The sequence below is a fragment of the Bos indicus genome, chromosome 19, assembly GCF_029378745.1.
Source record: "Bos indicus isolate NIAB-ARS_2022 breed Sahiwal x Tharparkar chromosome 19, NIAB-ARS_B.indTharparkar_mat_pri_1.0, whole genome shotgun sequence".
In the NCBI taxonomy this organism is placed as follows: Eukaryota; Metazoa; Chordata; class Mammalia; order Artiodactyla; family Bovidae; genus Bos; species Bos indicus.
The window spans coordinates 10,548,627-10,575,681 of record NC_091778.1 but is presented as its reverse complement, the minus strand read 5'-3'; the positions used below and the strand labels follow the sequence as shown (position 1 = coordinate 10,575,681).

General features: G+C 61.9%; 1 protein-coding gene and 1 long non-coding RNA gene across 9 annotated transcripts; one reads left to right on the top strand and one right to left on the bottom strand.

Moving 5' to 3' along the window:
- Positions 1-284: 284 nt before the first annotated feature.
- TSPOAP1 (TSPO associated protein 1) lies at positions 285-26,660 on the top strand. 8 transcript variants are annotated; one of them, XM_070772529.1, is made up of 32 exons: positions 285-1,512; positions 2,301-2,408; positions 2,695-2,823; positions 3,378-3,557; positions 4,115-4,300; positions 5,428-5,505; positions 5,591-5,674; positions 5,919-6,008; positions 6,175-6,297; positions 6,530-6,634; positions 8,240-8,290; positions 8,600-8,620; positions 9,325-9,529; positions 10,109-10,284; positions 11,500-11,615; positions 11,859-11,968; positions 15,314-16,144; positions 16,313-16,464; positions 16,857-17,234; positions 17,327-17,566; positions 17,898-18,074; positions 18,635-19,540; positions 20,195-20,294; positions 20,379-20,533; positions 21,138-21,306; positions 21,682-21,753; positions 22,274-22,306; positions 22,457-22,560; positions 22,644-22,715; positions 22,922-23,032; positions 23,646-23,707; positions 25,537-25,688. In XM_070772529.1, exons 1-31 carry the CDS (start codon positions 1,183-1,185, stop codon positions 23,673-23,675), a joined length of 5,622 nt encoding a protein of 1,873 aa, XP_070628630.1. In that variant the 5' UTR covers positions 285-1,182; the 3' UTR covers positions 23,676-23,707; positions 25,537-25,688. The 8 variants fall into 8 exon arrangements, with proteins under 8 accessions (XP_070628630.1, XP_070628625.1, XP_070628626.1 ...); XM_070772524.1 differs by lacking the exon at positions 23,646-23,707 and having other exon boundaries at positions 25,537-26,660; XM_070772527.1 differs by lacking the exon at positions 23,646-23,707 and having other exon boundaries at positions 286-1,512; positions 17,898-18,038; positions 25,537-26,660.
- On the bottom strand, positions 14,654-15,449 carry LOC139177500 (uncharacterized). The gene is made up of 2 exons (XR_011561900.1): positions 15,244-15,449; positions 14,654-15,066 (listed from the first exon to the last, which is right to left on the bottom strand). It is a non-coding gene; the product is annotated as an uncharacterized lncRNA (long non-coding RNA).
- Positions 26,661-27,055: the final 395 nt, after the last annotated feature.

Below are 27,055 nucleotides of genomic sequence, written 5' to 3'. Positions count from 1 at the left end.
TGGGGCAGCTATGGAGACAGCCCCCCTGTCTGCAGCCCCCCGCCCCCCGTCTCCGTATCCCGGAAGACGTGGGTGTGTGTGTGGGAAGGGTGGGCGCTCACACGTTGGGGGCACTGGGTCGACATCCTGAAGAACCTGTTCTTCCCTCTGTCCCAGCCCTGCCTGCCGGTCCAGCCCACCAGTCCAGCGCCATCCCCATGGAAACCAGCAGCCGAGTTCCTATTGGTGGGCGGGAAAGGAGGGGGAGGGGGAGGGAAGGGCTGGCTCTCCCTCGCTCACCCCCCTGGTTCTGAGGCTCGGCCCTCCTCCGTGCCCACCATCTCGGGGCTCTGGGACTACAGGGAACCCCTTCAGTCCCCAGAGCTGAGGCCAGCAGGGAGAGAGACTATGAGGCAAGCAGCCCACCGACCCAGGCCTCCTTAGGACCAGCCCAACCGCCCAGCAAGCTGGCCAGCAGCGGCAGAGAGAGGAGCGGGAGATAAAGGACTCCAGCGGACCTTTGGGGATCACCCCCAGCAGCTCCTGTGGACCCTAGCCGGCTAAGGGATCGTGATGGATGGTCAGACTCACAGATGCTGAAACGGACACACAATGACAGCCATGCACACAGCAGCACAGCACTGAGACACTCAGATACAACCAGTGACAGCATCACACACTGCCACAGCCCTGCAGTAGACACCCACACACGCAGAAACAACTGGCAACTCTGAAACAGGCACAGGCAGTGACACACAAAACCATAGCCCCCAGAACACACAAGTAGGATCATCCAGCCTCCAGATACACACACACACACACACACACACACACACACTCACACACACACAGCAGTGCTGACCAGCACAGGCCGACCTGGAGACACGCGCACACCCTCAGCCGGAGCTGCTGTCGGTGGCCTCAGCACGCTCTCCCCATCCCTGCGGGGACACCCTTGCTCCTCCACAGGCTCGTGCACACGAGCAAACACAGCTCGCACACCCCTGGCTCCAGCTCCTCCGGCAGCCCCGGCTCCCGCAGCCTCCTTTGTGGGGAGGAAGCACTCGGCTAACCTTGGATGGAATTTCAGTGAAGCCAAGAGCTCAGAGAGGAGAGGGTCTGGCCTGGCACGACCCTCATCGGCCCCTCCAGCTGGCTGGGTGATGTCCCCCGGCTGGGGTCCTAGGGACCCTTGGCAGAACCATGGAGCAACTGACATCCCTTCCATCGCTGGGGGACCCCGGAAACATGGAGCGGTGGGCACTGCCCGCCTGGCAGAGCTGGACTCCAGGCCGGGGGGGTGATGCTGGAGGTGCATCCCCAAGCATGGCTGGTACCACCACAGATCTGCGTGTTGGAGAACTGAGGCCTGAGGAGAGTTCCGAGCCTGAGGGAGCCCGAAGCCCGGGGCCTGTGGGGGGCATGGAGCCTGGAAGAACAGGAACTGGGCTGCCCAGCCCTGCACGGGGAGCCTTGAGCTCCGGACCCGGCTGTCAGAGGCTGGAGGACCCGGAGGCAGAGGCTTTCTCTAAGGTAAGGGAGCTGAGGTCGGCCGGGGTCTGCGAGACTAGGGCTCTCACCCTGCCTGCCGGCCTGGGCATGGTCAGGGACTTCACTGCCCCCTGTCTTCTCCGGGCCTATCTCTGTCTGCAGGTCCATCTCAGTGACCGTCTGTCCTCCCTTCTTTGGGCATAAATCTCAGTGGTTCCGTTTTTCACCATCTGTCTGTCCTTCTGACTTGGCCTGTCTGTCTGCCTTGAACCCTCCCCTTCCCCCTCCCTCTGTGAGTCTCTCTCTGACAGTCTGTCTGTGTCTGTCTCTCTTCTCTGCATCTCTCTGTCCTTGGGGGCTGGGGGATACTGGGGGAGTGTGTGGGGGTGTGTGTGATGGAATCAGAGTCTGGAGGAAGTGACTCAGTAGAGGGGGGCTCAGTGCTGGGCCAAGCCAGGGAGGATAAGGTTTGGGGTGGGTGTGAGCCGTCTCCTGTAGATGACGAAGGGACCTGGACTTTGGGGGACTCAGGACTTGGGGGAGCCTGGAGGAGTGGGGGTGGGAGTTCAGGCTGGTCTTTCCCGAAAGGCGACGCTGGGCAGAGGTGGGAAGAGCTGGGGATGAGCAGAGAGGGTTCCAGGGTTGGGAGATGTTCGTGTATTAAGCAGCCCCTCCTGTACTCCACCCTGAAGGCCTGGGGCATGGGGAAGAACCTTCTTGTCTCCATGTCTCCTTGGACTGTGGAGGGGGAACGCGTCCATACGGAGGGCTCTGATTTCCATAGGTAGGGTGATTCCTGAGGGGCTGCACCCTATCCTTTCCCATGCCAGGGCAAGCTGAAAATGGGCTTCGGGGACAGGCCCAATCTGGAGCTGCTGAGGGCCATGGGGGAGCTGCAGCAGCGCTGTGCCATCCTTAAGGAGGAGAACCAGATGCTGGTGAGGCTTGGAAAGCAAGTCCTGGGTCCTGGGGGGGAGGCAGACTCAGACACCCCGGCTCTCTGCTTCAGCATCCTTCTCATCCCATGAACATCCCTCCAAGTGGGAGTTACATGGAGCTGACATCACCCCAAGACCCAGAGAGGGTGAACCCCTACCTAGAGTTGCCAAGGAGCCCCACTGTGAGCCCAAGAGTCCAGCCCAAGGCCCAAGCTGTTACGATTGGGTCTGGGGCAGGGGCCGGGCTTCTCCCCACATGCCCCAATTCTGGCTGACCCCTTGTCAGAGGAAGAGCAGCTTCCCAGAGACGGAGGAGAAGGTGCGGAGGCTGAAGCGGAAGAATGCCGAGCTGGCGGTCATTGCCAAGCGCCTGGAGGAGAGGGCCCGAAAGCTGCAGGAGACTAACCTAAGGGTGGTGAGGATGGGAGGCCACTGGATGGAGGCTGGGCGACCAGGGCAGAGGGGTGCCAGGGCAGTGGGGCTTGGGCATTGTGGACTCTTAGTACCCAGGGACGCAGGAACCCAGCGGCTGAGGTGTAGGAAGGGCCAGTGCCAGCCAGGCTAGGGGGCTGGGGGCTTCTGGAACCACAGGAGGGAGAGAAGGGCTGGGTGGGGGGGTGGGGTGGGGTCCCGGGCAGGGAGAGCAGAATTCTGGATTGCCAGTGCTGGCACTCATCTCTGGGTGCAGAGCTGGTTGGGGCAGGGACAAGACCCATCACACTGGCAGCCCTCAATTAGCAGCATCCTTTGGGCCTAAGCTAGGAGGTGGAGTTAACCCTTTCACTCCCTCTTGAGGATTGCAGGGAAGGGGTCAAGCGAGGCTGAGGGTAGATCCGGACTCAGGGTGGAAGCAGGTGAAGGCCACATTTCAAAGGTGTTCATCCTAACCCTTCCTTTGGGAGGAGCTGAGAAGTGGGAGAAGTGCCCCAGCCCTCAGATGACCAGTGGCCTTACCCCTCCCCCGGCCAGGTGAGTGCTCCCATGCTCAGTCCAGGGGCCAGCTTGGAGTTGTGCCGGAAGACCCTGGCACGCCAACGAGCCCGGGACCTCAGTGAGACAGCCAGCGCCCTGTTGGCCAAGGACAAGCAGATTGCTGCCTTGCAGCGGGAGTGCAGGGAGCTGCAGGCCAGGCTCACCCTGGCAGGCAAGGTGCGAGGAGGCCCTGGTCACCCCTTCCGGCTCAGCCCTACCTAGGGTCGCCGGCCTGGCGGTGTGGGATGCAGACTGAGATGTTAATGAGATGCAAATGAAGCGAGCAGGTGGAGGCTGCTGGGAGTAGGTTCCCCTGGCAACGGCCCAGGTGGGAGCGGGGACCCGGCGCCTGAACCGAAGGGGGTGGAGCCGTGAGTCCCAGACCTGGCAATTTCTGGGCTCCAGGTTTCAGGCTGCAAGCCAGTGGGCTTGGCTGTATGAACTCAAGCATAACCTCACACTGGGGTGCAGAGATGTTCGCAAGGCATTGAGCACAGTGCCGAGGACACCGCGAGTGTCCAGTAAACGAGCTCCCGGGAGTGTTTGCACACAGGCGAGCGGAAGCATGGGGCTGTGTAGGCATGCATCTGCGACCGGGCATAGATGCATGGGGAGGGTGCGCACCTGCCCGCGCCCGAGGGCCCCTGCAGTCCGGCGGAGGGCGGGCTCAGCTGGGGACGGCGCGGGTCGGGTCGGGGTTAGGCCCGACTCGGCTCCCGGTCCCCCGACTCCAGGAGGGCCCCCAGTGGCTCCACGTGCGGGACTTCGACCGGCTGCTGCGCGAGTCCCAGCGGGAGGTGCTGCGGCTGCAGAGGCAGATCGCTCTGCGCAACCAGAGGGAGCCGCCCTCGCCGCCCCGGCCCCCGGGCCCCTCTGTCCCGGCCAGAGCAGGGGCGCCCGCCCCGGGGGCCCCGGGAGAGGTGAGCGCCGACGCCAGGGCAGGTGTGTAGGTCTGCGGAGAATGGGGTGGGAGCGGCTCCGGGATCTCCCTCCTCCCCGTACACCGCGCTCAGAGCCCCGACGAGGAGGTGGCGGCGCGCGCACGGCCCGGGCCGGGTCCTCGGCCCGGCCTCCCAGGGCTCGTACCTGAGCCGCGCGCGCCCCCGGGGGCTCGGGCCCCCCTCTCCGCAGGCCTGAGGCCCGCGGCCCGCCCCGCCGCCCCTGCCGCGCCGCCAGTGGTACGGCCCGGCCGCAAATCCCCGGTTGCCCTGGCAGCCGCCCGGGGCCCAGCCCGCGCCGCTGCCTCCCGCCGCAGCAGCAGCGCGGGGACGCCCCCATCAGCGCCTGCCCGGTCCGTCAGACCCGGCTCGGCTCCCCGGGGGCGGCGCGGTGTCCTCCCCGGCTCCAGGTACGGGCGACCCTCACTGGGCGTCGGGCTTAGGCGGCCCCTGGCCCGAAAGCTGGGGACCCCGCTCCGGACCTCCATAACTTAGAGTTCTGGCTCCTCTCCATCCTCTGTCCTGGGCGGCACCTGGGTCCCCCCTCCTTCCGGGAAGAGGATAGGGAGAAGGGATTTGGCCCCTCTGCCTGGTCCAGGGAGGGAGCATTACTCATCAAGACCTGTCCTCCAGAGTTTGCACGGATGGATAACCGGGGCGTGCCCGTAGGGTGGGCTTGGGGAAGCTGGGAGGAGGGTCTGAACAGGTCTGTAGGCCCTAGGCCAAGACTATGGATCCATGACCCCTAGCTCTGGGGACACCACCTCCCTGGGGGCCCAGGCAGCCTCCTAGTTCTCTGCCAGTCGCTGAAGGACACCCAGGACAGTTATTGAGTGCAGAGCAGGGCTGCAAGCTAAAAAGGGAAAGCTTTGGCCTGGATAGAGGACCCATCTCCCAGGGCAATCATGGGTCTCTGGATCTCAAAGCACTCAGGATCAACTGGAGATGGGGGAGAGGGGGCACACAGCACCCCTTCCCCTTCCTGAGCAGGGATCTCTTTGCTGACTGTGAGGTCGGGTGGGAACCCCCTTCGGACAGGCTGGGCCAGGGGCAGGCTGCCCTGAGGCCTTGCCCTCAGGTGCCAGCCCACTGCCCCTGGCCATTTTCAGGCCACACCCCAGGAGGATGTGGAAAACCCTGCTGTGGTCCTAGGGGAGCCAGAGAAACAGCAGAGGGTGCAGCAACTGGTAAGACCCGGGTTAAGGCGCTGGAGGAGACCCTTTATGGGTGGATCTGCCTTCCTGTGTGAGGAGCTCCTTTCTGATCCCGCAGGAATCAGAGCTCAGCAAGAAGAGGAAGAAATGCGAGAGTCTGGAGCAGGAAGCCCGGAAAAAGCAGAGGCGATGTGAGGAGCTGGTGAGCTCTGTGGGGCCTTGGAAGGCCGGCTCCTTGGGTCCATCAGGCCCACCAGGTGGAGGGCTCCCCCAGAACGCCAGTTTCTTCTCTCCTGCCCCGAAAGCACACTTTCCCTCCTGCTTGGTGGGGCTTCCCTTTCCTGGCTGATGCAGGAAGGGGCCGACAGGGTCCCACGTGTGCCTGTGTGGGGAGAGGAGGAGGTGGGCGCTGGGAGCCTCCCTGGAGCTCCCCTCTGGTCTCACAGGAACTGCAGCTCAAGGCAGCCCAGAACGAGAATGCCCGCCTCGTGGAGGAGAACTCTCGGCTCAGTGGGAGAGCCACGGAGAAGGAGAAGGTAGAGGCTCTGCCCAGGTCCTGCCAGGGCCCCGTCCCCGGGCAAGGCACTGCCTCTGCCAGCTCCCCAGTTGGGGAGAGCACAGAGCATCCTGTGGCCCCTGGGAGCGAGGGTGCTGGGGGGGTGAGGCTCACGCTCTCAGCTCCCTGCACTCCCCCCTGTCCAGGTGGAGTGGGAGAATGCAGAGCTGAGGGGCCAGCTCCTGGGGGTGACACAGGAGAGGGACTCGGCCCTTCTCAAGAGCCAAGGCCTGCAGAGCAAGCTGGAGAGCTTGGAGCAGGTGCTGAAGGTGAGGACACCGGGCGGCACGGGGCGAAAGTGGGCTGGCGAAGCACGTGCCCTGCGTGGGGCGCGGGGGTGTAGGCTGAGTCCGGGCGCCCGCGGCCCTTTCCTTCTCTAGCCGCAGTTTCCTTTTTAACAGAGTGTCTGGAACACATGGTGTCTGAGGCGCCCTCATCTTAGATCTTCCGTAGAGACAGTAGAGCAGGGCTCGGGCCTTGACGCAGGCTCTTGCGTTTCAGCACATGCGGGAGGTGACCCAGCGGCGGCAGCAGCTGGAGGTGGAACATGAGCAGGCTCGGCTCAGCCTGCAGGAGAAGCGGGAGGAGGTCCGGAGGCTGCAGCAGGTGGGGGCGGCGTCCGGGGAGGGGTGGGTGGAAAGGGGGGGGCTGCCAGACCCCAGCTGTAGATTCTGGACCCTCATCCAATGTGGGCATTTATAGAGAACCCCTGGTGATTCAGACGGTCAAGAATCCACCTGCAATGCAGAGACCCAGATTCCATCCCTGGGTGGGGAAGATACCCTGGAGGAGGGTATGGCAACCCTCTCCGGTATCCTTGCCTGGAGAATCCCATGGGCAGAAGAGCCTAGGGGGCTACAGTCGGTGGAATCACAGAGTCGGACTCGACTGGGCAACTAACACTTATCTAACCAACACACTGTGTGCCAGGCACTGTGCCAGGCCCTGGAGGGACTGTGAGGGGCAAAGGCCAGGTCCCTGACCGAGCAGCACATAAACAGATTCATGCGTGAGCTGATCGCAGGCATTGACAAGTACAGTGGGGAAAGTTACCAGGGTGATGTAACACAGGGTGGTGGGGATGGGGTGAGGGGCCTCTTCAGCGAGCTTGGCAAGGAAGGCCTTTAATACTTCGAGGGTCACAGGGAGTCAGCTGATGAGCATTCTGGAGAGGGGGCACACTCATGCCGAGGCCCTGTGGTAGGGAGAAGCTTGAGGGGTACAGACCAGTGTGGCTAGCATGTGGTAGGATGGACGGGATGGCAGGAAGGCAAGAGCCAGATAGCATCAGACCTTCAAAGTCAGGGGAGAAGTTTGGGTATTCTGCTGTCTGAGTCGTTTGAAGCCGTCCAAAGGTCCCGAGCAGGGGAGTGGCATGGTCTGATTCGTCATTTAGAGAGTCGCTTCGGCAGCACTCCAGACGATGGACAGGGGCGTGGGCAAAGAAGCAAAGCATTCAGGTGTCGGGTGGCCACAGGGGTCCAGGTGGGAGATGATGTCTGCCTGGGTGAGAGTATAATCCATGGCAGGGAACAAGTGGGCAGATCCGAAGTACATTGTGAACAGAGAATCGACAGGACTCACTGTGGGCTTCCTACTGAGTGCCCCACGCCTTCACCCAAGTGCTGACTACATGGATGGTTGGGCCTTTCACCCGCCAGGAGTGAGGGATGACGGGCAGCAGGTTTGCGAGGTCGGGCATCCTGAGTTCTGAGTTCCATTTCGGCCAAGTTTGGGCTGTGTGTTAACCACTTGAGTGGAGAGCCCCATAGACAGCTGGACTTGTGAGTCTTGGGTCCTGGGGAGGTCGTTCTTGGGGACAGGTTTTGGAGTATTCAGTGCATCTGGTCCTGCGACTAGATGGGAGTCTAGAGAGAGTGACTGCGGGCCCAGCACTGTGCCCTGTGGGGCCCTCACACACGCAAGGGGAAAAAGATGAGCAGGCAGAGGGCATCGAGAGAGACAGGAGGAGAAAAAAACCCCAAGGGGGAGGGTCTGGGAAGCAGGAAGCAGTCCCAAGCCCCTCTTCTCGGCCCCTTCGCCTTCGAACTCGAGGTGCGGTTCAGAATGGGAGCCGGAGGGAGGCACCCACAGCCGCTTCCCAGCCCCCTTCCCTCTCCTCTCTCCTCCTTCATCCTGCCTGCCCTCCTCCCTTGATCCCACCCCAGTCCTCACCCCTCTCCTCCAGCATTTGCCTCCTCCCACCTGTAGGCCCAGGCGGAAGCCCAGAGGGAGCATGAAGGCGCTGTGCAGCTGCTGGAGGTAGGGTCCCTGGAGGTGGCCGCCGTGCTTCCAGCCGGGGGGAAGTCTGGGGCAGTTCAGAGAGTGCTGCAGGGGGTTCCCGGGGTGTGGGTGGGGATGTGGGCTTGCAGGAAGGGCCCCTAAATGCTCTGGGGGCTGGGGCGATCCCCTCCACCTTTGGCCCTGAAATATCTTTCCAGTTAGCACTTGCTTAGTCAGTCCAGGGAGCTGACTGAGCTGTGTCCACTTGGGCCCCTCTCTCCCTCTCTGGGTAATGCCCCCTGGGTAAGAGTTCTAACCTCTCCTCTGGGCTTGCTTTTCCCGCCACAGTCTACCCTGGATTCCATGCAGGTACAGCCTCCTGATCCCCCACCTCCCTGGGGAGCAGGGGCGGGGGGCTCTCCTCAACACCCCTGCAGGCTGGCTGAGCTGAGTCTCCTCCCTCAGGCCTAAGCGGTTCCAGCCCTCCTGTCCGACGACAGGGGTGTGACCCGTCACAGGCCGAGACTCTGTAGATGGGCTGGGATTCTCACTGCCCTGGCCCCAGACCTGCCACTGTGCCTGGCACATACAGGCCCTGCCCATCTCTGAGACCAGGAGGAGGTTCCAAAGCCAGCCAATTTGACCCACGAGCCCCTTGATGGGGACTCTCCTGATCTTTGAGAAAAACTCCTGGGATTTGGCTCACTCCTGTCCCAACGATGTCCCGAGCTCTGGGGTCTCTGGGGACATTTCTGTGGGCAGGGATATGGGTCACTGGCTGTGGGAGGGTGATGAGCCATGGAGCGGAGAGAACCCCTGAAGTGATACGGTGGTGGTGATGGGGTGGGGTGACCCCTTTTGGCCCAGAAAGTGCTACCGCCTGGGGCATGAAGCTGAGCTGGAGAGGGGGTTGGGAGTGACGGTGTCTCGACCCTCAGCCACCCTATGTTGGGGCAGCCGGGCGGCCAGGCTGAGGGTTCGTGCCCAGCCCTCGGGCCTGGGCGAGTGTGATCTGAAGCGGGCTGGCCCAGGCAGCTCCGCGGCCCGGCGGCTCACCCTGCCTCTCGGCCCAGGTCCGGGTCCGGGAGCTGGAGGAGCAGTGTCGCAGCCAGACTGAGCGCTTCAGCCTGCTGGCGCGGGAGCTCCAGGCCTTCCGCCTGCACCCTGGCCCCCTGGACCTGCTCACCTCCGCCCTGGGCTGCGGTGCCCCGGGGGACAGCCCGCCACACCCCTGTTGCTGCTCCACCCCGCAGCCCTGCCGCGGATCCGGCCCCAAAGGTGAGGTAGACCCCCAGCGCCGTCAGCCTGGTGCTTTTGTCCCGAGCGGAGTTCAGGGTCAGAGAAGGCTAGCAGCTCACCCAAAGTCACACAGCAAGTTAGAGCCCGTTCTAGCTTGACCCAGGCTCTGGGTCGGGGAAGGTGGGGAGGGAAACAGCTGAGCCCACTGGAGAATCTCAGGTAGCTGCTCCTCCCCCTCCTCTGTGGTCCTGGCTGGGAGGTGGGCACCAGGAGTCAGTGGCAGGCAGTGTGGGTTGGCGAAGAGCCAGCTGGGCATCGGTCAGATCAGGTGGTTCCGGCTCCACTCACTCAGGGAGTGATGCTGCTAAAGCTGTGGGCCGTGTGTCCTAGGCTCTGAGACAGGGGCGTCCACTACACCTCATCGAGTTGCTCTGAGGATGCTGTGATATAATACATGTAAGTCACTTCCATCTCCACTCAGTAAGCTCCCCCAGGATTTCCCTTCTTGTAAGGGAACTTGGCCACGGAGGGCCTGATCGCTAGCTCCAAGAGGACACGTGGTCACTGGTCACTCCTTGGGACACCGACCCCCAAGGCCACGTGTCATCTTTCCCGTAGACCTCGACCTCCCACCAGCCTCCCCGGGACGCTGCACCCCGAAGTCTTCCGAGACTGCCTCTGCCACCCTTGCTGGGGTCTCCCGAAGGACGCCAGCCAAGAGGGCAGAGTCTCTGTCCAACTCCTCTCGCTCTGAGTCCATCCACAACAGCCCCAAGTCCTGCCCGACCCCCGAGGTCAGTGCTGGGGAGGGGCATGGGCTCCAGCTCTGCCTTGGTGGGGGGCGGGTGGAGGGAGGGGGTGGCCCAGGAGCTGGGGGGCTGCTGGCCCGTGTCGGGGGTCTAGCCAGGCCCCGGAGGAGAGGGTCCCGTGGATTCCTCCTGGCAGGCGGGGAGCTCCGATGGGGCCTGCCCTGCCTGCCGGTCCTGCCTGCTGTTCCTACTCAGGGGCTGCCCAACCCGCCCCTCTGGGGCCCAGCGAGGTCCAAGAGTCTTGGGCTGCAGGGAGGGAGACCCTTTGGGGCCAGGACCCACATCACGAGGTTGGTGGCGAGTGTGTCCATGGCAGAAGCCGGTGGCGCTGTGAAGAGGGGCACCGGTTCTGGGATTGAGGTCCCAGCTGTGTCTCAGGCAGGTCGCTGACCCTCTCTGGGCTTGGGTTTCGCTGTCATCTGAGTTTTGAACTAACAAACCTGCCCGGTGAGGTTGTGGGGAGGATGATGAGAAAACAAAACAAGGACGGAACCTCCCGCCATGTGGGGCACGCAGTAGATGCTTAACATATGGCAGCTGGTATTACTGCCAAGTTCTTTGGTATCACTCACAACCGCAGCCCTCTCTCTCTCTCCCTCCCAAACCCGAGAAAGTGTGAGGGGCGGGGGTGGGGGGGTGTGGTGCAGGATGGGGATGTCTGGAGCAGCCCTGCAGCCTTGGGTGTGGGAAGCGGTGGAGCCCAGCTGCGGCCTCTACCGTCCCCTTGTGGGCATGAGTGGAGGTGCTGGCTTTGGGTGCCCCCGCTTATCCTGGCAGTACCTCTGTCCCAGGGACTTCTCAGCCCCTTCTGCCCCTTTGCTTCCAGCTAGAGTGCTTTATTGCAGTTTTTTAACCTTAAAGACACAGACTGTCATTGGGTGCCCCCTTGCCCCTCGCCACCAGAGTGGCTGCCCCCTCTGCGCTGGGCACGGTGGTCTCATTTACTGAGCTGGTGCAGCAGAGGCCGGGGCTCAGGGACGGGTCACTGTTGACCCCTGTCCCTTGACCCAGGACCTCTGGGCTCCACCAGGCCCCGAGGGCTGATGTTCTGGTTTAGAAAGCGTTGGCGGAGCTCACCGCTGCTGGCCTCGTCCAGCATCTGCTCTGTTTCTCGTCTCAGGACAGCGGGGCCTCCCCTGACGAGTTTGCGGTCGGCCCCAGAGTCCTGGAGAGGACTGGCCCTTTTCTGCTTGCCCCTAGGTGGACACAGCCAGTGAGGTGGAGGAACTGGAGGCAGACAGCGTCTCGCTGCTCCCGGCAGTGGCAGAGGGCGGCCGGGGCGGAGCCAGGGTCCAGGTCTTCCTAGCTCGCTACAGGTGGGCCCTGACCCCTGCGCCCCGGCCCTCCGGCATTTGGGGTGTGTGGGGGGAACGAGACGGAGGGGGCGTGGTGGGGGTCACGGCGGGAGAAGTCATCTTCGCCTCCTTGGGCTGGGGTGGGTGCAGCGGGCGCTCCCTGTGGTTAACGGTGGACAACAAAGTGTCCCCAAGGCCAAGTGACGGGGGGGAGGAGACAGGATGTTGGTCACCATCCCCCTCCTCCTCCGGGCCTCCCCGCAGCTACAACCCCTTCGAGGGCCCCAACGAGAACCCAGAGGCTGAGCTGCCGCTGACCGCCGGCGAGTACATCTACATCTACGGCAGCATGGACGAGGATGGCTTCTTTGAAGGTAGGAGGTAGCGGGGACCGTCACATCCATATGTTTACTTTGAAACTCCTCTTCCCAAAGCCCTCTACCCATATGCACCCTTTGAGCCCACCGTCACTTTTCAGACTCGGTGGAAAGGCATAGAGAGACCCGATGGCCTGTGGGGAAAGGGTTCTGCGGGCAGCTGGTCTGACTCCACGTGTGCCCCGTGCAGGACAGGACAGGACCCAGCACAGTCCAGAGGGCGGACAGAGCGTCACAGGGAATTTCAGCTAAATTCGCTTTTCTGTTGGCAGACAGGGCATTGCAGCGCTGAGCACTAGTGACCTCGAGGTCGGGCACGTGGTGTATAGAGCTGATGCTGAACCCAGTGAGTGTGGGGAGGAGGCGTCGGGGTCCAGGGCCTGGGAGAGGGTGTCAGCAAGTGGTCAGCAGTTGCCAGGGCCCAGGCAGGGCTGCGCTCCAGGGTGGTTCTACAGTGCCCAGGGCAGTTCTGTGGTGCCCGTGGGGTGATCAGGTCACTGAGGCAGACACCGCGTTAGTGACTGGGCAATAGGGCAGGGCCTGGCAGACTCTGCAGGGTGCCCTGGCTGGGCACCAGGCTGCGTCCTTTCACAGCATGGAGGGCAGTGTGGTATGGAGACCAGGATGAGGGGTGGACAGGGCAGGGCGAGAGCTGCAGTGGTGTGTGCAGATTCAGCAAAGTGCTCGGGTCTGGGTCTGTATCACCCAAAGCTTTGGTTTGTGGGGCCTGCTCAGTCTCTCCTCCTGGGGCCCCATGCCTGTTATCTGAGCAGGTGCTGGGAATGATGGAAAACAACTAAACTCTCTCTAGGGATGGACGATGGAGAGAAGTAAATAGCTCCCAGAAAAATGGCTTTTTTAATGAGAAAAAAAAAATCTAAACACCAACTCTGTCCAATCCCACGGACAGAGGGGCATGGCAGGCTACAGTCCATGGGGTCGTAAGAGTCGAACACGACTTAGTGACTAAACCACCACCATCAGCACCAGCAACAACATAAATATTAACTAACCCCAAGTTACTAGAATTTGAACTATGCGATCTAGGATGGCTGGAAAGGCATGCAGGCAAGTGGGTGTCAGATACCCTATTCCTCTTCTTAACTTTGGTTGCTTCATCAGTATCTGATCCCACAGCTGTGCCGCTCTCAGCGACAGGGGCTTCCAGACCGTGAGCCTGACTGTGGCCCCGGCTCCCGCACCAGCCTTGCAGGGCAGCGGACCTGCTTAGTGTGATGTTTCCTCCCATTAGCATCACACCCCGCAGTGTTAGTGCCTGGATGAATTTCTTAGTGCTGCCGTAAAAAGTTTCCACCAACTCGGTGGTGGCTTAAAGCAACAGAAATGTGTCCTTTCACAGCGTCAGAGGCCAGAAGCCTGAAAGCAAGGTGTTGGCAGGGCCACTGTGCCTCTGGAGGCCCTAGAGGAGATTCTGCTCCTTGTCCCGTGCAGTTTCTGGGGGGGTCCAGTTGTTCCCTGCTTGCGGCTGCATCACTCCAGTCCCTGCACCTGCAGTCACGTCGCCTCCTCCTCTTCTCTCAGTGCCTCTCCTTGTGTGTCCTCTTATGAGGACACTTGTCATTGAGTTTAGGGCCCACCCAGATAATCCAGGACAGTCTTTATCTCAAGCTCCTTAAAATTGCGTCTGGGAAGACACTTTTGCTGTATTTACAGGGTTCAGGGTTTAGGATGTGGACGTATTTTGGGAAGGCCACCTTTCAACCCACTACTTACACTGTTACCTAACTTATTGAAAGTCTCTTGTTTCTCTTCATTTTCTTACACCCCCCACCCCCAACTCCTAGCCTAAGTAGAGAGAGATGATGTTGGGGAAGCTTCCACGTTCTCCTGCTGCTCAGGACCGCCTACACCCACCCATGGCCCTAAACCTGGCCCTTGTTCCCCTTTCTTCCCAAGAAGGCCCAGCAGCCGCCAGCTCCTCTGTGCCCTGGGACTCTTTTTCCTTTTCCCAAATTAGCTGTGATATGATAGGCCGTTTGTCCAGGTTCTTTGATCCTTGACATCCCACAAACAATCTAAGAAATGTTTTATAATGTTCTATTACCAAGTGTTCAGGGGAGCTGGTCCATTTCCTGCAAGCGCTGTCAGAACTGACTGACAGGCACCTCCCTGGTGGTCCAGTGGTTAAGAATCTGCCTTGCAGTGCAGCGGATGTGGGTTTGATCCCTGGGTGGGGAACTAAAATCCCACATGCTTCGGATCAGCTAAGCCTGCACACTATAGCTAGGGAGTCTGTGTGACACAAATCCCTACCCTGCCTGCTTTAACTAAGACCGATGCAGACAAATAAATGTTAAAAGAAGAAGTGACTGCTGGTCACGCTCCTAGACCCAGGCCTGTGGATCTCAGTGCCTTCTAGAACCCACAGGGGGCTCTTTCCTCTGGCATGTATGTCTTTTGTCTCTAAAGATTCCTGCCTTTCTTCTAGCCAGACGGGACCTCACTCTCCCTTTGAGGATGTCTGCTTTCCACACAGGAAGGCTGAGGGGTGCCCTTGCCCTCACTCCTCAGACCCATGTAATATGACAGGTTTCAAACAGACAGAAAAGTTAAATCGTAAAATGAATATCTAGGTACTCACCTCCTGGATTCAACAGTTATTAATATTTGGTCATAATTGCCTTTTCCCCACCTGGGTTAAAAATAGGATTGAAAAGCAAGTTGTTGACAGATGATATTTTATTTATTTTTAATTGAATGGATTAATTTTGGCTGCACTGGGTCTCTGTTGCAGTGCATGGGCTTTCTCAAGTTGAGGCGAGAGGGTAGCGCTTGTCTTGTTGCAGAGCGCAGGCTCTAGGCATTTGGGCTTCAGTAGCTGTGCTGCACGGGATTGGTTGTTCCGAGGCAGGTGGAATCTTTCTGGCCCAGGGATCGGACCCGTGTTCCCTGCGTTGGCAGGCAGACTCTTAACCACTGTGCTCCCAGGGAACTCCGACACACGATATCTCACCTAGATACACCTGCATGTGCCTCTCCGTAGAACCTGGACATCCTTCATCCCTGCAGCATCGCCTGGGAGCTTGTTCAAAGTGCAGAATCTCAGCCCTGTTCAGGCCCAGCTGAGTCACAATCTGTATTTTAACAAATCTCCAGGTGATTCATCTGCCCGTTAAAAATTAAGACGTCTGTCCTGTAGAACTACGGTACTGTTATCACACCAGTGAAAATTAACAATAATTTCCCAGTCCACATCTTGACTGCTCTTTTAAAAGTGCCAGCAGGTGAATCACATGCTTCGGATCACTCACCAAGCCTTGCTACAATGCATTGATCGGGCTGTGTTTTTCTCTGTCTCCTCTCTTGTCTTCCTCTCCCCAGGGGAGCTCATGGATGGCCGGCGGGGCCTGGTCCCTTCCAATTTTGTTGAGCGCGTGTCCGACGACGACCTGCTGGCCTCCCTGCCTCCGGAGCTGGCTGACTTGTCCCACAGCTCAGGCCCCGAGCTCAGTTTTCTGAGCGGTGGCGGAGGCGGCAGCAGTAGTGGGGGCCAGAGCAGCGGGGGACGCAGCCAGCCCCGACCAGAGGATGAGGCGGCCGGGGAGGTGCCCAGCCCGAGCCCCCCGCCAGAGGGCCTGGGGGAGCCCCCTGCCGTGCCTTACCCCCGCCGCCTGGCCGTCCTGAAGCAGCTGGCCCACAGCGTGGTGCTGGCCTGGGAGCCGCCTCCTGAGCGCGTGGAGCTGTGTGGCTACCATGTCTGTGTGAATGGGGAGCTGCGGCAGGCCCTGGGGTCCGGGGCGCCCCCCACGGCTGTGCTGGAGAACTTGGACCTGCAGGCGGGGCCCCTGCGGGTCTCTGTGCAGGCCCTGACCAGCCGGGGTGGCTCCGACCCTCTGCGCTGCTGCTTGCTGCTGGGGGCCCGGGCCCGCGTGGCTCCTAGCCAGCTGCGGGTCCATCGGCTGACCGCCACATCTGCCGAGATCGCCTGGGTGCCCAGCAACAGCAGCTTGGCCCACGCCGTCTACCTCAACGGGGAAGAATGTCCCCCTGCCCGCCCCAGCACCTACTGGGCCACCTTCTGCCACCTGCGGCCTGGTACCCTCTATCAGGCCCGAGTGGAGGCTCAGCTCCCTCCTCGAGGGTCCTGGGAACCAGGCGGGGAGAGGCCAGAGCCACGGGCTGCCACCCTGCAGTTCACCACGCTGCCAGCAGGTAGGAGGGCACAGGCGCCAGGTGTGTGTAAGCCCTGGGGAGGTCAGGCCCGGGAGGGTAGCCCCAGGGGCACACTGGCTGCTACTTGCATCTTTAGGGAAGTGGCAGAGCGGGCTGTCCTCTCTGGCGGGAGTGCTCCAATCCTGGGTCTTGTGCCCCCTCCCCTAGGCCCACCTGACGCCCCCCTGGATGTGCAGGTTGAGCCAGGGCCCTCCCCTGGGATCCTGATCATCAGCTGGCTCCCAGTGACGATTGATGCGGCTGGCACCTCCAACGGTGTCCGGGTCACAGGCTATGCCGTTTATGCTGATGGGCAGAAGGTACAGCCCGGGGGTGCCCACCTGTACCCTGGGAGCAGGGCGTGGGTCTCTGCCTTCTCCCATACCCTGGGAGTGGGGTATGGGTCTCTGCCCTCTCCCGTACCCTGGGAGCGGGGCATGGGTCTCTTTCCTTTCCACACGGAGAGGCCTTGTCTCCCTGGCCTGGCGTGGAGCTGCCCGCCCCAGGCATCTGGGCACTGGGTAGCAGACTGGTTAAGAGCCTGGGCTTTGGTTGCCCACGGACTAGGACTCTAGCCCTGAGACCCCGTGGCCAGGAGGCTCAGATGAGACCAGGCACCCAAGGATGCAGCTCTCGGCACAGTGCCAGCAGCCAGTGGGGGCGTCACTGCAGCCCCCCTTTCCCTTGCTCTGTCCCTACCCCCCCCCCGCAGATCATGGAGGTGGCCTCGCCCACGGCGGGCAGCGTGCTGGTGGAGCTGGCGCAGCTGCAGCTGCTGCAGGCATGCCGTGCAGTGGCTGTGCGCACCATGTCGCCCCACGGCGAGTCGGCGGACTCCCTCCCAGCTCCCGTCCCCCCCGCCCTGCCTGAGGCCTCCTGGCCGGCCAGGGTCCCCTGTGCCTGCCCACGACCGGGCCCAGAGGCCAGACCGCCCCTTGCTCCAGCCTCCCCGGGGCTGGGGGATCCCAGCTCTCATCTCCGGTACCCCGACCCCCGTGGAGCTCAAGAGCCCCCGGGCGCCCCTCCAGCCAGCCCTCCCAGAGAAATGGCAGGAGGATCCTCAGAGGAGCCCCCAGCGCCTGTCTCGCAGGTACCCGGCCAGGGAGGAGGGCGGCTGGCGGAGGCTGGGAGGAGGGTCTGGGCTCGGAGTGGGGGACCCTTCCTCAATGCCTGCCGTTCCAGGAGCAGGCTGGGGCGGCTGTGCTGGGTGCCTCTGGGGATGGGAAGGCCAGTGAGCCCGTCTTGGGAGAGTGCGTTCCTGGCCCTGCCACCTCCTCCGTGGCCAAGGAGGACACTGAGCAGACCGCGGGAGAGGCCTGCCTGGCACCCGGCACCACCCAGGGAGCGTTGGCCCAGAGGCTGCCCTGTGCCCAGGCCTGCCGTGGAGGAGACGCAGGGTCCGGGCTGAGGCCCAGGGCTGAGGTACGGAGCAGGGGCACCCCGGGCCACCACAAGGAGTTGAGGGCCTCCTCCCTGCCTCTGCCAGCCCAGAGCTGGTTGCCCACTCTGCCCGTTCTCCACCCCACTCTCGCTCTGCTCTGCGCTGTGTGTCTGGCTGTTTGTGTTTGCCGCTTTGTCTTCCAGGTTTCTTTTCCCACCCCGCACAGTGCCTGTGCCCCAATTTGGGGGCATGCCCCTCTCTCCTTCTGCAGGGGGACCCCCCATTCATCCTGGCTGGGGCTGACCCTGTTGGAAGGTCCCCATGTGCCCTTGCTCACCTCCCCGCTGTCCTCCCACGTCTGGCCTCTTGCAGGAGGATGCAGCTGAGCTGGGGGTCCGTCCGGGGAACTCCCTTGTGGACCAGGGCCGCAACTCGGATCTGTCAGACATCCAAGAAGAGGAGGAGGAGGAGGAAGAAGAGCTGAGTGTCATCACCTGCTCCTTCCCGAAGCAGGTGGCTGGCCACAGCATCGGGGGGCAGGGGGCCAAGGTATCGGGGTGAGGAGGGGCTGGGGGGCCCCTCAGGTTCCCGTGGCCTCCGCCCCCAGAGTCAGCAGCTGCTTCGGTGTGCCAGCAGCATTCTTGGTGTGCGGCCTGGGCCCTCTGCCGGGCGGCAGCTAGGAAGTAGCTCAGGCCCAGCCTCGACCCTCCTGAAAAGGAAGGGGGGACCGAGGCGCCCCGTTCTGTAACTTCTCCCACTCAAGCCCGCTTGATGCAGCGCCCTCTGAGACCCTCGCGGTGCTGGGAGCTTCCGAGGAGGGGCTGGGAGGCCCCCCATCATCTCAGGCCTGGCCTGCTCCCTACACTCAGCCCCTCTGCGCACCCAGTTCTTGGGCGGGCTCCTTAGTGCTCCCCGTGGCCCTGCCCTGGACACGCTGTGTGACTCTGGGCCAGACTCTCTCTGGTCTTCCTTCTTGGAGGGAGGCGACTGGGGTTGGGGGGCCGGGCTTTGGGTTACCTGAAACCCCTGCCCTCCTTTGAGGGCAAAGGTCACAGCTCTGTCCTTTCCCCACGGACCTCTCTTCCCTGCGCCCGCCCCCGGACCCCCAGCCCCAGCCCCAGCCCGACCCCTTCTGTGAGACCGACAGCGACGAGGAGATCTTGGAACAGATCCTGGAGCCGCCCCTCCAGCACTTCCGCAGCAAGAAGCTGTTTAGCATCCCCGAGGAAGAGGAGGAGGAGGAGGCGGAGGAGGAGGAGGAGGAGGAGGAGGAGGCCGAGGCCGGAGAGGCCGTGAAGGAGGAGAAAGGGCCAGGGGCAGGGTCTGCGTCCAGAGACCCCGGCCCGCCTGCACCCCTGCCTCCGGGTCTGGGCTGCGACGGCGCGCGGCCCCGCGGACCTGGCCTCTGCGCTTCGTCCCCCCAGCCCTGTAGGGCTGGGGACCGCCCAGAGGACCCGCTGGGACTGGTCGGTGGCAGCAGCTGGAGGAAAGGAAGTGGCTCCCCCGAAAAGCCCCCTGGCCGCAGGCGGTCCCCGGATCCCCGGGAACACTGCAGCCGGCTTCTCAGCAACGGCGGCGGCGGGTCCCAGGCCCCCGGCCGAGCACCGGGCCCTGCACGCGAGAGGGGCGGCCCCGCTGCGGCCGAGGGCCCCAGGGCTCCGCCAGACGCCGGCGGGAGGGCGCGGCCCGCCCCCTCGAGGAAGTGCCCCCGGGGACGGGCCCCGGAACCGGAACCGGGCCTGGCCAGCTGCCTCTCCCCCAAGTGCTTGGAAATCAGCATCGAATATGACTCTGAGGATGAGCAAGAGACGGGCGGCGGGGACATGAGCATCGCCAACTCCGGCTGCCTCGGAGATGGGGAGGCCTGGGGTGCAGCCCCCGTGGGAAGGCCCAGGGCACCTCCGAAGGCCGGTTCAGGCCCCCACCCCTATCCGTACTCCCCGGCCTGGGAGAAGGGGGAGCCGGAACGGAGAGGCCGCAGTGCGACCGGCAGAGCCAAGGAGCCGCCCGCCCGGGTCCGTGCCTTCTCCCTGCCTGGGCAGCCCCCTGCCTACCGCCGCCTGGTGGCCCTGCTTGCTGCCCACCGGCCGCTCCCATTCCACGCTGCCGCCTCCATCAGCAGAGGTGGGGTGGGGCCTCGGGGCTCCCTCACCTGCCTCCTCCCACCCACATTCCACTGCTTTGCTGCTTCTGCCGATCGATCGGAACTGGGATGCGCCGATGTTCTGTGGCCATAAGTCGCCCATTGCTGCCAGCAGGCCCCCTGCCTTTGGGGCACGTGACCCTTTCCTCCGCTTAGCTAGTGACAGCTTCAGGACCCAGCCTGCGATGTCCAGCATCGCCCAACCCTGACACCGAGAAGAGGCCCTCCTCTCACACGCTCCTCGGCCAGCTCTCAGATCTAAACCTTAGTCCCTCTACTGCACTCATCTGCTAAGGTGGTCGGAGCCGGGGCCTCCCCTCCTGCCCTTCCTCCACCCGTGGGGGTGTCCGATGGCTCCAGGGAGCTTGGGCCACGGCTCCAGGAGAGGAATGTGTCCCTGCTCTGCTGTGCCGCTTCCGCCGACGGGGCAGAGCTGGGGGGAGCGCTCCTGGGGCCCTGCCCCTAATGAGGCGACCATCAGAGGGGTGGTGCATCACTCCTGCTGTCTGTTGCCCTCTCTTTGCAGGCAGCAGAGTCTGGAGAGCCCAGAGGGCTGGAAAGCCCAGGGCAGAGCGGCTCCCAGCGGAGAAGGGGCTGGGCCCCCAGGCCAGGCTCCACAGAGCTGGGTGAGCCTCTGCGGGGGCTGGGCCAGGCCAAGGGGTCCTCTCCCGCTTCCTTGGCCAGAGTTGATTGCTGTTTCTCCCGCGCAGCTCCCCCGAGGAGCCCTCCAGAAGCATCCCTGGCCCTCCGGGACCTCCCTGTCAGGGTCTTTGTGGCTCTGTTTGACTACGACCCCGTGTCAATGTCACCCAACCCTGATGCTGGGGAAGAGGAGCTCCCGTTCCGGGAGGGCCAGATCCTGAAGGTGACTGACTTGCTGTCTGGTCCTGCTTCCTCCCTCCTTTCCTGCCTTGTCCTGGAGGGATCATAGCCACACCCAGGTGGGAACGCAGCTTCTAGAGCCGGGTGATGTGGAGTGGGGTCGCGACAGTGCCACTTCGAGCTGTGAAACCCGAAGCAGATTCTTTCCTTTGGGCCTCATGGGTAAAGTGAGGATCACGTGAGTGTCTGCCTCACAGGCTTGTTTGAGGATTAGAGGATTCAGTACCCACAGGGCGCTGAAACTGCCTGGCATGTGGCACAGCGTGATACTGCTGCTGTTAGCATGACGACCTCTACTGAGCCTCCAAGGATTTCCTGAAGGCTTTGGGCTAAAACTCTGAGGTCAGGGAGATCCAGTCTGGGGTGGACTGGGGGAATGAATGTGAGGATCGTGAGTGATGATCATACGGATAGAGCTGTTTTCTGTCATCCCTCTGATCCTTCTTCTTGGCTATTTCCCCCTATTTCCGGTTCCATGAAAGGTAGAGCATTCTTCTGCAGTCCCGGGTTGGGGGGCGCTGTGGGCTCGGGGTGCAGGGAGCATGCAGAACTGGCCTGCTGACACAGCTGGTCTCTTCTGCTTCCAGGTGTTTGGAGACAAAGATGCAGATGGCTTCTACCAGGGTGAGGGTGGGGGCCGGTGGGGCTACATCCCCTGCAACATGGTGGCTGAGGTGGCCGTGGACAGCCCTGCGGGGACACAGCAGCTGCTCCAGCGGGGCCATCTGTCCCCAGAGGTTCTCGCCGAGGGCTCAGGTATGACTAGCTCTGGCCCCTCGCCCACTGTCCCCCACCCCAGTTCCGACTCAACACCCCCTAACCCCAAGTAATTGGGACGTCAGGAGCATCCAGGGTATCTGGTTGATCCAGAGACTGGCAGAGTCACTGGGGCCCTCAGAGACTTGGGCCCGCGTGGCCGCAGTAGTGAGCTTGCCACGTGGCACGGGGGCCGCTGCAGGGGGACTGGCCATGTATTTTGGATCCTGGAGGTCAGGGATGGGAAGGGAAGAGTGGTCTTAGAGGCTTGAGCGCAGGAACCCCAGCACAGCCCCAAGAGGAGACCAGAGTCACTGTCCATCTCGCTCCCTCACCTCAGTTTCCCTCTAACGTCTGCTTACCTGTCTGGATCAGGGAACGGCCTCTTCGTCTACTCTGCAGCCCATACTGCCGGGCCTCCCCCCAAGCCCCGCCGCTCCAAGAAAGGTGGGTGTGATACTCTTCTTCTTCAGGGCCCCTGAGGATGAGGAGGGAGGCAGCGGGGGCACTGCCTGGCTCTCGGGAAACACATGCGAGGTCTGTCTTGAGCAGGTGGAGGGAACCAGCCCCACCTTCACCCACAGCCATGCGTCCCATAGGGAGCTTCATTCTAATGGGGACGGGCAGTGTTTTACCAGAACCTCTGTTCTAGAAAGCGTCCTTGTCTTTATGTCTCCTGCATTGGCAAGCGGGCTCTTAACCCCTAGCACTGCCTGGGAAGCCCCATTCCAGAAAGTACCTGGCTATATGTTCTGTGCAACCTGGAGCAAGTCACCGACCCTGTCTGGCCCTTAGTTCACTGTGAAGACCACAGGGCGGGTCTGCTCTCGGGCTGATGGTCCTTCTCCTGCATCTCTCCCTGTGTGAGGCTGAGCATCCTGCCTGCCCAGTACCAGCCCCCCGCCTTCTCCTGCCCCCCAAGGGGAGGGACAGAGGGGCAGGGCTCACAGGCCCCTTCTCTCCGCAGCTGAGTGGGAAGGGCCCGCCCAGCCCTGTGCAGGTGAGGGGCTTCCCTGCGCCTCCAGCCTCCCCTGGAGCCACAGCTGCTGTGGAGGTGGTGACTCGGGTCGGCAGGTCTCCAGCGCCGAGGACAGGAGAGGGGTGGGAGTGCCTAGAAAGAGTCCCGAGTCGTCTTCTCCTCCCCCTCCAGGGCCCCCTGCGCTGGCCTCTTCTGCTGGCCTGAAAGCTCCCCATTCCATGGTGGCCGCGTTTGACTACAACCCCCGGGAGAGCTCTCCCAACATGGATGTGGAGGTGAGCCCCTTCAGAGCCCAGCCAAGGCGGGGTGGTGACCGCGCCTGCCCCGGCCTGACTCCTGCCTCGTGGTCTCTCCGTAGGCAGAGCTGCCCTTCCGGGCAGGGGACGTCATCACTGTGTTCGGGGCCATGGACGATGACGGTTTCTACTATGTGAGGATGTGGTGGGGGGTGTGCCCAAGGGGGCTCTCCTGGAGCCATGGTGGGGAGCCAGGTTCCTGATGGAAGCCCAGAGGGACAGGCCAGTCGCCTCCCACGATGGGAACGTCAACCCCAGGCCGTCCCCCCCGGAGCTTCAGGGTCCAGGGGGTGCTGTTGAGGCCCTTCCTGGTCTTGTCTCACCCGCATCTCCTCCCCAGGGGGAGCTGAATGGACAGCGGGGCCTGGTTCCATCCAACTTCCTGGAGGGCCCTGGGCCTGAGGCAGGCGGCTCAGACAGGGAGCCTGGGGCAGCCCCATCCGAGGGCCAGGTCAGTGAGGACCTGGGCTCCAGGCTCAGCAGTTGGGTCTCTATGCTGCGTCGTGGGAGGGGTGCAGCTGCGTGCAGCGGTCCAGGTGCCCATGGTGCCCAGGAGGGGGTTGTGCCCACGGCCAGAGGGAACCAGCCAGGGTGACTCTCCCTGCCCCCCTCCCCCTAGCGTGTGCCCCTTTGCACAGTGGGGCAAGGCTGAGACCTTGATCCCCATCTCATCTGACCCGGCTGTCCACACCCCTGGCCAGAGCAGGGGAGGACCCCTGGAAAAGGGACCTCAAGCTTCCCACACCTCTCGCCATCACAGCCCCCATCACAGGGACCCTCCCTGATCCCCTGCTGCAGCTCCCCGGCTCCCAGGCACTTTTTAAAGCCAGATGCCCAGCAAGGCTCCAATTCCTGGGTGGGTGGAGTACACTTACAGGCTCCCAGGGCACGAAGAGGATGAGGGGGCCGGGCCCCCACCAGAAAGCCCTGGGCCTCCATCTGCGCTAGTTCCAGAGTCAGGGGCTGTGCAAGCAGGACCTAGTGACCTGGGTGACCTGGAGACTGGGTGGAGAGCTCGTGGTCTGCCGGTAACCCGTCTCCTCTCTTTGTTCCCTGTTCTTCAGAGAACGAGGAGGAGAAGAGTCCAGTGCTAGATGGAGATAGATATATGTAGAGAGAGCGACATGTAAGTGGGGACTGACCCCCTGGGTCCACGTCACCCTGTTCCTCATCGCACACGATCAGATAGTGCTCCTTGTCTCAGACACGGGCTTGTCCACCTTCTTCTAGGAACAGGGGAGGGAGCTCTTGCCGTGAGCCCGCTTGGGCACTCGGATCCTGCCCCTCCCCTTACCTTATTCAGGGCAGTGCCAGCTGCCTTAGGAGCACATGTCATCCTAGTGTGTACTGTCCCACGTTAGCTGACTCTCCGTATTCTATAGCACATGCGGCTCATAGAATTTTGTGTGACATCCACATTGTGGCTCATCAGTGTATTATGATACTATATGACTATGGTATTATAATATTGTGATTATTATTGGTGACAGAAGAGTGATCCTAACGCCACCAGTAATAATAGTCTCCATCTCCCCACCCTTGTCCTCTGTGTCATGACCTCTTAGGGGCATCAGAGGCATGATTTTATGTCCAACTTTCCATTTTCTTGCTGGGGGCGGGTATAAAAGAGGAGGTTTAAACAGTCGGAGTCCATGGATAACCTCAAACCATTCATTTCTGGGGCCCCTCCGTGTGTCTCCCCAGCAAGCCTTCCCTCCCGGGAGCCCTGGGCGGGAGTGGTAAGGGTCTCTGATCTTCTCCCCACCCTGGCCAGCCATCAGCCCTGGCTAGTTGGAAAGAGATTCTTTGACCTCTGGGTGCTACCTTCCTCCAAGGGATCTTCCCGACTCCAGGGGTTGAACTCACGTCTCTTATATCTCCTGCGTTGGCAGGCGGATTCTTTACCACTTGCGCCACCTGGGAAGCCCCCTCTGGGTGCCAGCAGACCTCTTTGCGGGCAGCTCTGCCAGATCACCAGGGTCTTAGGTGGAGGCGGGCCCCAGGCTGGGCACCCAGCACCTGGGCTCTGTGATTGGTTGTGCTGGTAGACTGCCAGGCCCTGGTGGGAAGGGAGTAGGGGGCGGGGGTGGAGAACACATAGGCTGGTAGGACCTGACAGGGCTGTACCAGGCACAGGAGGTCACAGAGGGGACGTTGGAATTCAGCGGGTGGGGGGACACTTCCTCGTGGCTCTCTCGTTTGTCCAGTCCCAGTTTTTAGGCCACTTACAGCATAGTCTGGGTAGGCGGGTGGCAGAGGGAGCCACTCATGGTGGCTCATAGAACGAGGAGATTCTGCAGAGGGGGCATGCTAAGGGCAGGGAGGGGCGGGCGGGGAGCAGCTCTCTCTGGAGAGAGCTCGTGTTGAGTGTGAGTGCCTCTGGCCCTGCCTCCCTGCAGCCCTCTCCGGGGCCATTCAAGGAAAAGTCTCCACCTTCCCCCCGTGGAGTGGGCACTCCTCCCCTCCCTGAAGGCCCTCAGACACCATGTGGGCCTGCTCCTTGTCTGTGCGGTGGTGCAGGAGCCACCTTCCCTGGAGTGTCTGGCTCCTTCCAGCATTCCTGTCCTTGCTCTCCCTTTGGCTGGGAGGGGATGATGGGGTGGGGGGGAGTGTTGGAGCACCCATTCCAAGGGTCAAGTCCAAGGGCTCTTGAACTCCATCAGCCCAGCATCCTGCAGAGAGACCCAGAGGAGGGAAGGGATTCGCCCCCGTCCAAGAGAACTGAAGCAGAACTGAGCCTCCTTGTCTATCCCTTCTGACTGCCTGCTCTGTGCTCCCCCATCTTCATGCCCACTTGGTGCTCTGCATGGGGTGGCGGCTGGACCGTGGGTTCTGGTTCACGCCTGTGCTTCTGTGATGACCTGGGGCCTGCGGGCTCCTGAGGTCGTGGGGTAAAGGAGGCAGGGTGGGGTGGGGGTCAGTCCTTGACCTTGCCCCTTTTCTCTCACTTTCTAGGACTGGGTTAGCTCAACCCAGGGGCCCCCAGCGCCCCCAGGCTGGCCCTGTGCTCCTGGCCCTCGCCACTTCCCCAAGGTTGAACTGGAGTTGCCACAGGGCCCAAGCAGGAAGGTGTGGGTTCTCCTCTCCAAGGGGAAGCAGCTCCTCAGGAAACTGGGCTCGGGGAAGAAGGAGTGATGCTGTGGCCCAACCAAGGCCCCAGCTGCGCGGGGAAGACCCTGGACTCTGGTTCTCCCCAGTTAGCGCCGTGGCGCTGGGACAGGACGCAGACTCAGTGAAGGTCAGAGCTAGAGGAGGGGCTGGTCCTCTGGATGGGCATCGTCTTCTTACAGGCGGGGACCCTGAGCCCCGGCGCGGGAGTGAGTCCAGGGGCTGAGCACCTGGTCCCTGAGCCGGCCGGGGACACGGACTTGTCACTCCTGGTTCACCCGTCTGCGCCTGCTGTCTACCGCGCTATGCCAGTCCCCTCTCGGCCTCCACATGCTTGGCTCGGGGAGATCCTGTTCCCTCCGACGGCGCTGGCCGTCCTCTTCATGTCTTCCCTCCCTGAAGGAAAGTTTGCACTGGATTCTGCCGAGCCCCCCACCCCGGGGGCGGAGCTGTGTATATAGATGTACATACTCAGTGCCTCAGCTCAGCTTCCTCCCTCTCGCTTCCACCGCACAGGCCTGGGAAGGAGAACGGCCAAGCCAAAGCGGGCCTGACCCCGCCCCACAGCGCCCCTCCGCACCCCGCTTCGAGACCTGAGACCCTAGACCCTGGGCCTGTGGGCAGAAAGCAGGAGTTGGGTTTGCCTTATTTTGCTCATCGGATTCAACTTCTCTTTTGCATCGTTTTCCTCTGGCCCCTGTTGGAGTCTGGGGGCTGGGGGAGAGGACAGATTTATGCAACTATTTTCATACATTCCCTGTTCAGAGTGGGGTGGGGGTTTGTCCCCCTCCTCCCCTTAGCACCCTTTGCCTCACACTCTGGCTGGGTGAGTGTCTCTGCATGTTTCCATTGCTGTGGTGGGAGACTGTTTGAACTCCCACCCCCACCTTGGTCTCCAGGGGTGTGGAATGGTGGGGGCATTTGTTTAAAAAGACATTTTATTATAATAAAGTCTATTTTCACAAAACCCATGCTGGGCTCTACCTGGGATGAAGGACCCCTGAGGGGTGGGTCATGGTGGGCTTTGGACTCCACTTTAGAATCCAGAAGTTAACATCTGAGGGTGACCAGGGGTAAAACTAATGAACACCAAGAAGATCAAGCAGCTCTGGAATTGTTTTCTCAAGAAGGTCTGGGGCTTCTTGACTTCCTGATCACTGGGTCAGGTGTTGAGAGTTGGGTCAGGATCCTGGAGGAAGAAAGAGACCTGGGAAGGGGGTGCGGAGAAAGGAGGAGAGAAGGTACCAGTTTCAAGGTGGTGGACTGAACTGATTACATACTACAATCTTGGTTCTCCTGGACCAAATTCGTAGGAATGATAGAGGTAATAAAAACCAGCCAAACACCCAAATAAACAACATACATA

Excerpts from the sequence above, each read along its gene's own strand:
- TSPOAP1 (XM_070772524.1), top strand. The coding sequence starts at position 1,183 with ATGGAGCAACTGACATCCCTTCCATCGCTGGGGGACCCCGGAAACATG. Across the intron at positions 11,616-11,858 it reads GTCTTCCTAGCTCGCTACAG|CTACAACCCCTTCGAGGGCC; the intron begins GTGGGCCCTGAC and ends GCCTCCCCGCAG. Across the intron at positions 20,534-21,137 it reads GGGAGGGCCAGATCCTGAAG|GTGTTTGGAGACAAAGATGC; the intron begins GTGACTGACTTG and ends TTCTGCTTCCAG.